This window comes from Ruditapes philippinarum, unplaced genomic scaffold (genome assembly GCF_026571515.1).
Source record: "Ruditapes philippinarum isolate M1 unplaced genomic scaffold, ASM2657151v2 ctg5374_1_1_1_1, whole genome shotgun sequence".
Taxonomy (NCBI): Eukaryota; Metazoa; Mollusca; class Bivalvia; order Venerida; family Veneridae; genus Ruditapes; species Ruditapes philippinarum.
In genome coordinates, this window is record NW_026864544.1 from 1 (window position 1) to 11,861 (window position 11,861).

General features: G+C 34.5%; 1 protein-coding gene across 1 annotated transcript; it reads left to right on the plus strand.

Annotated features, from left to right (window-relative positions):
• The first annotated feature begins 1,325 nt into the window (after nt 1-1,325).
• On the plus strand, nt 1,326-11,032 carry LOC132726024 (uncharacterized). The gene is made up of 3 exons (XM_060711268.1): nt 1,326-1,530; nt 7,888-7,981; nt 10,041-11,032. Exons 1-3 carry the CDS (start codon nt 1,437-1,439, stop codon nt 10,774-10,776), a joined length of 924 nt encoding a protein of 307 aa, XP_060567251.1. The 5' UTR covers nt 1,326-1,436; the 3' UTR covers nt 10,777-11,032.
• Nucleotides 11,033-11,861: the final 829 nt, after the last annotated feature.

Genomic DNA, 11,861 nt, shown 5'->3' on the forward strand with positions numbered 1-11,861 from the left:
ATTGGCTGATGTTAAAAATTTTTTGGTGGGAAAGTATTACAGTTAGACTACATTATTATTAGTTTTAGTTTATACAAGTTTATTTTACTTTGATTGTGTTGAAAGCTATTAGCTTATTAAAACACTCTCGCATCTGTTCCAACCAGTACTGAGCAATGAGTGTAAAGTTTCTTGCTCAAGGAAACAACGACTTGCCCCTGACAGGGTTTGAACCCACGTGGTCAGCAATTCTTAGATTACTAGTCTGAGGGCCTGCAATCCTTTAATTACTAGTCCAACATGTTAAACACTCAGCCATATTTCCACCACCCATGTGTAAATATTGACCACTCAGGTGAAACTTTGAATGTATTATGCATAATATGAAGGAATTTACTCTCTCTGTCAACTGAATTCTATCATGTTACTAACTTAACCAGAGAAAAAACAATTTCTGCTTATTTTTACAAGTTAGGTAATAGGTAAATTAATTTCTGTGACTAGTAGTAAGTGCTTTGGCTGGAACGGTTCATTCATAGGTGTAATAATTGTTCAGAACTGATTACTTTAAATACGATAGATTTAGATCACAGGTGAAATGACACACTAAATCAGGTGAAATCATGCGCAATTTGTTACTATTTATAGTAACAAGTTTATTAGATTAATAATATCTGTCATATGTTGCGGTTTGGACCGGAATATCCGTCCCTAGGTGACCCGCCCATGGGCGGGTTACTGAGGGACGGATATTCCGATCCGAACCGCAAACATATGTCAGATATTTTTTCTTGCATATTCTACAATATTCCATTATAATTTAAATTCTTTATCTTTGTTTTCATCGGAAATTTATATCATTACAGCCGTAACTATTTTCTTACAAAAGCGTATGACTTTGCAACTTCATTCATAACAGTAAAATGACGTCATCCTAAGCGCGCCATTGTACTGCACGCGACTCATCTGGCACCCCCCATGCCAGATGAAATTTCCGGCATGGGTTAAACACACGGAAACGCTAGTCTGCTATGCAAGAATGTACTAGATCACATTAATTGTTCCTTTTCATTTATATTTCAGCCGCGTCACGACAAAACCAACATAGTGCGTTTGCAACCAGCATGGATCCAGACCAGCCTGCGTATGGGGGCAGTCTGATCAGGATCCATGCTGTTCGCTATCAGTTTCTGTACTTGTAATAGGGTTGGTAAGGGAACAGCGTGGATCCTGATCAGACTGCGCGGATGCACAGGCTGATCTGGATCCATGCTGGTCCCAAACACTTTATGTTGGTTTTGTCGTGACATGGCTCAATTTTGTTTTCTTATTATCTTTGCAGGGACGCCAGTCATCTAAAACGTCATATTAAACACGTTCATGATAAAAAACGAGACTTTGAATGTGATATATGCCAGGAACGTTTCTTTCGCTCCGACCATCTCAAGTGTCATAAGATGAGGCATTTTGGACCGGGGCATAGATGTCAGTTCTGTAAAAAAATATTCAAGGTCAAACTTGATTTAGAGAGACATCTTAAATCTCACACAGGTAATTGCATATAACAGCATGCCAAGTGGTTGAAATTTTATATTTTGTGGCTTCCTTTCCCTCACCTTACTCTTTTATATGGTTTGATTATCGTGTTTGTTCCATGGAATAGGAATTCTTCTTAAAGCTGCACACCTCCAAACTGACGACGAAAATATATTTCGATAAAATCCAACTTGAGAAAAATGTACTCAGATTTTCGGAAAAGTATAAAGATTTAAAATTCTAGTAATAATTTACTTGTTATGTGGGATAATTGACTGATTTGTCAGTATTTATAACTATTTTTTCTACTGTGTTACTAACGCTGCAAGTATTATTTAAGGCAGGGCTATTTCCACATATCTTGACCTCTTTATGGTAATTTACATGGGGTGTAAGTGCCATTGATAATGTGTAAATTGCATTCTTTTGGTATCTTCATAATATTTTACTGTTAAAAACATTTTAAAGTTTTCATGAAAATTAGCATGAATCTGGAGGCGTGCTGATTTAAAGGGTATAAAGCTATATGTTTTGAAATTTGTTTAAATTATGTATCAACAATATAATTATCTTGGTTCCGTAAACTTATGATAGATTCTCGAAAGAGTTGTAACATAGAATGCCTCTGTTATTTAACACACATGAATATTGTACGTAATCAGAAAGAACGTTCTGGAAGACAATATTATTCTGCTATTTTATTTTTTATTTAGGGTTTTATACTTTAAGCAACAATTTTGTGCATGTGCCATTCCCTTTCAAGGCAATTTACTACATGTACCTTATTTTTTCATACAAGCGTTTTGAAAGTATTCTATTTTGAAATTCAAACAATAAATTTTGCAGCAGATTTATAGCTTTATACACTTTAAAACAAATGTGTCTGCTTGTAAATGTACCTATGGTCCTCATTCCTTAGTAAATCTTTTAAGAATGGTGGGCCAACTGAATAATAGAGCCCAAGAAAATACATGAAAAAAAAGAATAAATTAAAAGAATGGAGATTGACTACTTGAATATACAAGGAAGGAAATAAGTATTTCTATTATTTTCATAATTTTGTTATTCTAAAGTCCATTTTAGCAGAAGTTTGTAATAGTTCATAATTTATCATGAAGCTACTTTAACACACACTGCTTGGGAACATATAAAGCAGCACACCTCCAGATGAGCCAAAATATTCCAAGGAAATCAAGCTTGAGAAATATGTACTAAGATTTTAAGAAAAATAAAAAGTTTCAAGATTCAAGTAATAATTTACATGTTACATGGGATTAATGACTGTTTTTGCAGTATTTATCACCATATTTCTACTAGGTGACTAAGGCAGTAAGGGCTATATTTGCATTTTTTTTATCATTTTTAAGAATAAAGGAGACTGTATGCTGTTTTCAGTGTGTAAGTTACTTTCTTTGTTCACTTCACAATATGTTTCTTTAAAATACATTATCAAAATTTTCATGAAAGTTAGCATGAATCTAGAGGCATGCTGCTTTAATTTACTTATTTATGGTAAATTACCACCAACTTCTCCCACACATTCATCAGACAAATAGCTTTAATGCAAACTCTAGGAGAATAAAAGACATCTTCCAATTAACTTGACTGGAAGAATTATGACATCAAGATAAATATTTCTATTAGAGGCAACCATGACAGAATGTCGATAAGGTCACTGACATGTGAATAAGCAATCTAGGTAGCTAACATAGAACAGTTGTCTATGTAGCTAACACAAAACAGCAATCTAGGTAGCTAACACAAAACAGCAATCTAGGTAGCTAACACAGAACAGCAGTCTAGGTAGCTAACACAGAACAGTTATCTAGGTAACAAACACAGAAAAGCAAGGTAAGAAGCTAACACAGAACAGCAATCTAGGTAGCTAACACAGAACAGCAATGTAGGTAGCTAACACAGAACAGCAATGTAGGTAGCTAACACAAAACAGCAATCTAGGTAGCTAACACAGAACAGCAGTCTAGGTAGCTAACACATAACAGCAATCTAGGTAGCTAACACAGAACAGCATTCTAGGTAGCTAACACAGAACAGCAATGTAGGTAGCTAACACAAAACAGAAATCTAGGTAGCTAACAGATAACAGCAATCTATGTAGCTAACACAAAACAGCAATCTAGGTAGCTAACACAGAACAGCAATCTAGGTAGCTAACACAAAACAGCAATCTAGGTAGTTAACACAGAACAGCAATGTAGGTAGCTAACACAGAACAGCAGTCTAGGTAGCTAACACATAACAGCAATCTAGGTAGCTAACACAAAACAGCAATCTAGGTAGCTAACACAGAACAGCAGTCAAGGTAGCTAACATATAACAGCAATCTAGGTAGCTAACACAGAACAGCAGTCTAGGTAGCTAACACAGAACAGTTATCTAGGTAACAAACACAGAAAAGCAAGGTAAGAAGCTAACACAGAACAGCAATCTAGGTAGCTAACACAGAACAGCATTCTATGCAGCTAACACAGAACAGCAATGTAGGTAGCTAAAATTAATCTAGGTAGCTAACACATAACAGCAATCTATGTAGCTAACACAGAACAGCAGTCTAGGTAGTTAACACAGAACAGCAAATCTAGGTAGCTAACACAGAACAGCAATTAAGGTAGCTAACACAGACCAGCAATGTAAGTATCTTACATAGAACAGCAATCTAGGTAGCTAACACAGAACAGAAATCTAGGTAGCTAACACAGAACAGCAATGTAGGTAGCTAAAATTGAACAGCCAATCTAGGGAGCTAACACATAACAGCAATCTATGTGGCTAACACAGAAAAGCAATCTAGGTAGCTAAAATTAATCTAGGTAGCTAACACATAACAGCAATCTATGTAGCTAACACAGAACATCAGTCTAGGTAGTTAACACAGAACAGCAAATCTAGGTAGCTAACACAGAACAGCAATTAAGGAAGCTAACACAGACCAGCAATGTAAGTATCTTACATAGAACAGCAATCTAGGTAGCTAACACAGAACAGAAATCTAGGTAGCTAACACAGAACAGCAATGTAGGTAGCTAAAATTGAACAGCCAATCTAGGGAGCTAACACATAACAGCAATATAGGTAGCTTACACAGAACAGCAAACTAGGTAGCTTACACAGAAAAGCAATATAGGTAGCTTACACAGAACAGCAATGTAGCTGGCCAACACAGAACAGCAATATTGGTAGCTAACACAAAACCTCAATCTAGGTAGCTTACACAGAAAAACAATAAAGGTTGCTTACACAGAACAGCAATCTAGGTAGCTTACACAGAAAAGCAATATAGGTAGCTAACACAGAACAGCAATGTAGGTAGCTAACACAGAACAGCAATCTAGGTAGCTTACACAGAAAAGCAATGTAGGTAGCTAACACAGAACAGCAATGTACGTAGCTAACACAGAACAGCAATGTAGGTAGCTAACACAGAACAGCAATCCAGGTAGCTAAAATTGAACAGCCATTGAATCTAGGGAGCTAACACATAACAGCAATTTAGGTAGCTAACACTGAAAAGCAATATAGGTACCAGTAGCTTACACAGAACAGCAATCTAGGTAGCTAACACAGAACAGCAATCTTGGTAGCTAACACAGAACAGCATGCTAGGTAGCTAACACAGAACAATCTAGGTAGCTAACCCAAAACAGCAGTTTAGGTAGGTAACACAGAACAGCAATCTTGACAGAACAGCCAATCTAGGTAAGTGATTACTTCTGTATGGCCTGAGCAAAGGTACAGTGCGATTAAGCTAGAAACTCATATATTACTTTGTGACCTCAAAAAATTAAACTGTTCATTACTTCTTTGGTATCAATGGAAAAATCATTTGTGTTAGTTACAAATCTGTCTCTTGGCATGATTTGAATTTTGCCCTGTCTCAGCAGTTTTTTTGTTGTTGTTTTTTTTCCACAAAGAATTCAAGAAAAGAAATATGTACAGAAATTTTAAAGAAATCAATAAGATTGGGATGGGTTGTTTACTGACATAATTCTACCATTAATTTGCACAATCCTATTAAAGGCTTGAAAATCGGATATTAAAGATTCATATTTGATAAAAAAGAAAAAAAAAAGAGGCATGTCATAGTAGATTTTGTATTTTCCCTGTATTCAACAGTTTTTCGTTTTACAATATTTGCAATTAATTTTACCGCTATGTTTAATTATGCGACAAATCTAAGATTTAATGAAAGACTGAGACTAATTTATATCTTTAATTTCAATTAAACATGCCACAAATGTAGTATTATTAATAATAAAAAAGTAATATTGCACTGTTTTGAATAAGCTGGGAAAGATATGGAGATTTTTTCCCTAAATAGGAATGGGCATGTTTTTGTTACAATTTGACCACAGAATAATATTAAACTTTGTGGCAATTTGATCTCAAAATAATATTAAACATTATTTAAAATGATAAACGAGATTCTTTATATTGAACAAAGTTTTTATAGAAAGGTGCAGTTTAAAGGGAAAAAGAGTAAAATAGAAAAAAAAAAAACAGAATCTCTAAAGAACAAATAAAATGATAAAATGTTTGATTGAGCCTGTTTAATGATAGTACTGGAAAGGTCAACTTACTCTCCACACACTCTAGCACCAGCTTAAGCAGAATTTAACATTTAATCATGAAAATAGTGAAATTTTTAATTTAGAAATATCAACAGATGTGTTTAAACTTCTGACAGGTTAATAATCATGGCAAATGCATGTGATTTAGTTATTTTTTTGGTAGGTGAATAAGCAGGGAATTTGAAATTGTATGTGATTTTGTTAAAAAAAATTATAGGTGAATAACCTAGTGAAATGTTGCAAAGTTGACTTACAATGCAAATTGCAAGTGATAATAAAATCTTATCTGTAATTAAATGATAGGTATTGCATTTAATTACAATGGAAAGTCTATTTAATGTAAGCCTGTCTTAGGTGAATAGAAATAGAATATGGGTATGCTATAATGTAAGTCTCTTACAGATGATAACACATATTCAGGAAATAGATTTTTTGAGTGCATCATTTTATATTCCAACATGCTCTATGGCAATGCAGTGAAATAACCCTATCACAAGGTTCAAGTTCAGATGTGCACTGATAAATAATCACACAGGCCATATGTTTTAGTGATTAACCATTAGCCGACTGGCAGCAACCGGTTATACCTTTATGTGACCAGTTCAGACTATGATCAGCATGCATGTCCATAGTGTCTGATCATGGTCTGCACTGTTTGCTCTTCATTCAGTACATGTATTAAAACTTTTCCTAGAAATGATGAATGGTTTTGTCTAGATTGAAAACTGGACAAGTCTATTTATTATTGCATGATAAGGGTTAATTACAAGGCATCTTGTAGATATACCATGCAATACCATATGATTATGCAAAAGAAAATTGCATGTACTGGGTATTCCCATATATAAGAAGTTATTGAAAATTGATAATTAAAAGTACATTTAGCTGTCAGAGTGAAAAGCAACAGGCTGAAAATGTATTCTTGTTGCTGATAAAGAAGATATATTATGATTTAACTTTAATGCAGCTGTAGAAAATATGCAGTGTACTTGTATTGTATATCAAGAGGGATGTTGATGTATGGGGCAGATACTGGTATGGAAAAAATGCTAGAGATGTAATCTTGTTGCAGATGTAAAATGTATATGCTAGATCTAATATAATGCTATTGCAGAGGTAGAAATTATACTAGAAACATAATTAAAATTAAACTAGAAATGTTATCCTATTGCAGATCTAGAACATATACTGGGAATGTAATATTGTTGCAGATGAAGAACATAATACAGTTAATGTAATATTGTTGCAGATCAAGAACATAATACAGTTAATGTAATATTGTTGCAGATCAAGAACATAATACAGTTAATGTAATATTGTTGCAGATCAAGAACATAATACAGTTAATGTAATATTGTTGCAGATCAAGAACATAATACAGTTAATGTAATATTGTTGCAGATCAAGAACATAATACAGTTAATGTAATATTGTTGCAGATCAAGAACATAATACAGTTAATGTAATATTGTTGCAGATCAAGAACATAATACAGTTAATGTAATATTGTTGCAGATCAAGAACATAATACAGTTAATGTAATATTGTTGCAGATCAAGAACATAATACAATTAATGTAATACTGTTGCAGATTTAGAACATATACAGGAAATATAATCCTGTTATAGATTTAGATAATATTCTGAAAATATATTCTTGAGGCAGATTGTTAAGGATGCACTATGATGGTTTAACATTTTGAAGGTCAGTAACATCATTTTGTTGGTGTTTTATCATAATTATACACATCTACATTATTTCAATGTTCTCATCTACTTTGCAGATGAAAAGAAATGGTTTTGCCATCTATGTGGTCATGGATTCCGTTATCCAGTTCCATATTACAGTCATATGTTGAAAAAGCATGAGATAGAAAGGTAAGTGTAACACTCCAACTAATTTATTGATAAGCATTTTATAATAAGGTCATATAACACTCTTGCTAATTAAATGATAAACACTTTATACTAAGGTCATATAACACTCTTGCTCATTTAATGATAAGCACTTTTTATGCTCCACGAAAATAATTTCGGGAGAGCATATAGTCTTCGGGTTGTCTGTCAGTCCGTCCGTCGGATTTTAAAACTTTTTCACAGACATGATCACCATATTGAGATGAGGTGTCGTGCGCAACATTTGGGTCGCTACCTTGAAGGTCAAGGTCACAGCATGACCTTGCAGCAAAATTGTGTCCGGCCCATAACTTTGTTATTTGAAGTCAGATTTTATAACTATTTCACAGAAATGATCACCATATTCAGACGCATGTCGCGCAAAATAATTGGGTTGCTACCTTGAAGGTCAAGGTCACAGCATGACCTTGCAGCAAAATCATGTCTGGCCCATAACTTCGTTTTTTGAAGTCCGATTTTAAAACTTTTTCACAGAAATGATCACCATATTGAGACAATGTGTTGCCCGCAACATTTGGGTCGCTACCTTGAAGGTCAATGTCACAGCATGACCATGCAACAAAATCGTGTCCAGCCCATAACTTCGTTATTTGAAGTCAGATTTTAAAACTATTTCACAGAAATGATCACCATATTGAGACAATGTGTTGCCTGCAACATTTGGGTCGCTACCTTGAAGGTCAAGGTCACAGCATGACCATGCAACAAAATCGTATACGGCCCATAACTTCGTTACTTGAAGTCGGATTTAACAACTATTTCACAGAGTTGATCACCATATCAACGTGTCACATGCATCATTTTGGTCACTACCTTAAAGGTCAAGGTCACAGCATGACCTTGCAGGAAAATCATGTCCGGCCCATAACTTCGTTATGTGAAGTCGGATTTTACAACTATTTCACAGAAATGATCACCATATTGAGACAATGTGTTGTGCACAACATTTTGGTTGTTTTTACACTTTGGACTTTGTCTGTGACATAACTCTGACACTATAAGAGGTATACCTTCCTGTGTCCAAAACCTATTTGGGGAGCATCACCCGGTTCAACCGGCTTTTGTTTTTATTATATTTTACTTGCATATATATTCGGAGAACAACATTATTTATACAAATGTACTTAGACAAAATCTGAGAATTGTGCACAGATACTTCACATTGGCAAACAGTCAAACACTGACATGGGTGTTATAAAACTATAAAGATGTTGCCCTTTTAATTTTTTCTCTGTATGTCCCTGTTTATTTATGAAAATCATTGGCAATATAAATTGTAATGATATAATAATGGTCCCCTTCTCTGAAGGTACAGCTGATGAAACCATCCAACTAGTTTACTAAAGGTGAGTGGTTCCTCTCATATTAGCTCTAATGCCTGAAATAATGTATAGAAGGGAATCAGAAAATTTCCTCTGCCAGTAAAGCTGAAAAAAATTATTATGATCATTGACGTTACAGCATCAGTGTAACTTACAACTCAGTAAAAATGTTTTTGAGCTGTCTACACTATATGAGCCGCGTCACGATAAAACCAACATAATGGGTTTGCGACCAGCATGGATCCAGACCAGCCTGCGCATCCGCGCGGTCTGATCAGGATCCATGCTGTTCGCTTACAGACCCTATAACAAGTAAAGAAACTGATAGCGAACAGCATGGATCCTGATCAGACTGCGGGGATGCACAGGCTGGTCTGGATCCATGCTGGTCGCAAACCCATAATGATGGTTTTGTCGTGACGGGGCTCATATTTATATTTAATCTTGAAAATAATGATGCACATACAATGATGTACACGCAAATCTCTGAAGTTAAGATTAAACACTGTTGATTTAGATATCTTTTGTGTGTATTTTTTTCCAAGTGATATGTACATTGTGTTAAAATAATTGTGTATTGAAATCAAGTAGTAATGAACTTAAATTGTTAAGTATTCAAATTGCTTTGTATTCAAATCGAATTGTTATGTATTTAAATTAAATTGTTCTGTATTCAAATTGTTATGTTTTATATTTAGAGCTGAAGCTGAAATTTGGCGAAAGAAGCAGATTGATAATAAAAGAAAAGCTCTCTATATCGATCAGACTGATCCTAGTACATTGTTTGAACCAGTCAACAGTAACAAAGACATAAATGAGGCCCCTACAGGTGACCAGATGATTGCCACACATGTTGAACTCTCTAGTAGACCTTCTGTCATACCCACAGTAAGGAAAATTTTCCTACGAGACGGCCACATTTATAAATCCAGCGGAGGTGCAAGCATGGCTGACAATTTGAAAAGTAAACAGAAAGGCAGCACTTTTGAATTTAATAACTGTAGTAAAGAAGTGAGAGTTATATCTGATGGGAGAGGAGCGGTAAATTCTAAAGGGGAATCTAATATGTATTTATCAGCAAGTAACAAGGGATACCAGATTGTCAGTATGGGTGATAGGTCTGACAGTGAAACTGTCCATGTTTTATCAAATTTGACACCGGACACGACATCTTTACAACAGGGGTTAACCTTTGCAATGCAAAACACTTTTACAGATGAAGAGATTGATGGGGCAAGGGTTGATGGGATTGTAGGATATGGTGAAGAGGATCAAATACAAGGCGACCAATTAGTTGTTATGGCAGAAGAAACTGTTGTAGATGATATAAATATGATGTCTGAAATCGCAGGAGAAAGTAATCAAGCTGTTATATACCTTGGTAATGGCGAATGTGATGGTAAGGACATGACAGATAAAGGAACTATGCTATAGATTAAAAAAAAAACACTGTGAAATAAAAAATGAAGGCAATTTGATGTCAAGGCAATAAATGTGAAAGGCCAACAGTTTAAATCCTACTCGGACTCCAAATATGTGCAAACTAACCTGACATCATACTGATAGCATAAATAACGCATTGTAATTTTAAATTAAAGCATTTTAAGGTTAAATGTTTAGTTTCGTTTATGAATTATAATTATATTTTTGATTGAAAACATTAATGTTTGATTAAAATACATGTTGCATATCTTTGCCTGGAATTATTTATGCCATATTTTTTAATCAAGTAAACCTTTCTTACCACACGTTACATTATACCAACTCCTTGACCACTTCCTAAGCTTTTTGAGGCTGATATTAGTTTTTGTAATAATATGATGTGCGTCATATGTCATAATCCACAATTTATCTAAACAAGATATCTATAACCAATAGATATAGTTTTACCAAATCTCACTGGTATGCACCTTAAATGATCTACAAAAGTTATATAATTGGTTTCAAGTGTGGCCTTGACCTTTGAGTTTTTATTAAAACCTAGATCTACACATGACAGGCGTCTCATTGTTCTACAAAAAATATCTTAAAACCCATCAATAAATGACGAAGTTATGAACTGGACAGAAAGTTGGGATGGAAGGACGGATGATGCTTAGGACGGACGGATTCTGTAGAAACTATATGCTTCCCCATACTATTGAGCATAACAAATGTGGAGAATTTCATATAGAAGTGTTACATGTAACCATTTTTATGGAAACGTTTAGTAGAACCTAAATATTCATCTTTCCAGTTTTTAGCAGTAAAAATTTAGCCCTTCCTTTTCTATTTCATTGCTAGATAAACTCCTCACAACTAAACCACGTGTTTCATTTCCGTGACTTATATGAACTTTCAAGAAGTAAGTAGTATTAATGAGCTATTATATGCCTGTATGCAGTAGTAAATGTCACCGGTCGGATTATTTTGTATCTCGAATTTGTATTAGATTGGTTCTAATTTTACAATAATCACCCTTAACAACTTATCTATAATTACCTGAATTTAATTTAAAGTTTTTACATGAGGTCATTCAA

Coding starts and splice junctions, on each gene's coding strand:
- LOC132726024 (XM_060711268.1), top strand. CDS start 1,437: ATGAGGCATTTTGGACCGGGGCATAGATGTCAGTTCTGTAAAAAAATA. Junction 1,531..7,887: donor ACATCTTAAATCTCACACAG/GTAATTGCATAT, acceptor TCTACTTTGCAG/ATGAAAAGAAATGGTTTTGC. Junction 7,982..10,040: donor AAAAAGCATGAGATAGAAAG/GTAAGTGTAACA, acceptor TTTTATATTTAG/AGCTGAAGCTGAAATTTGGC.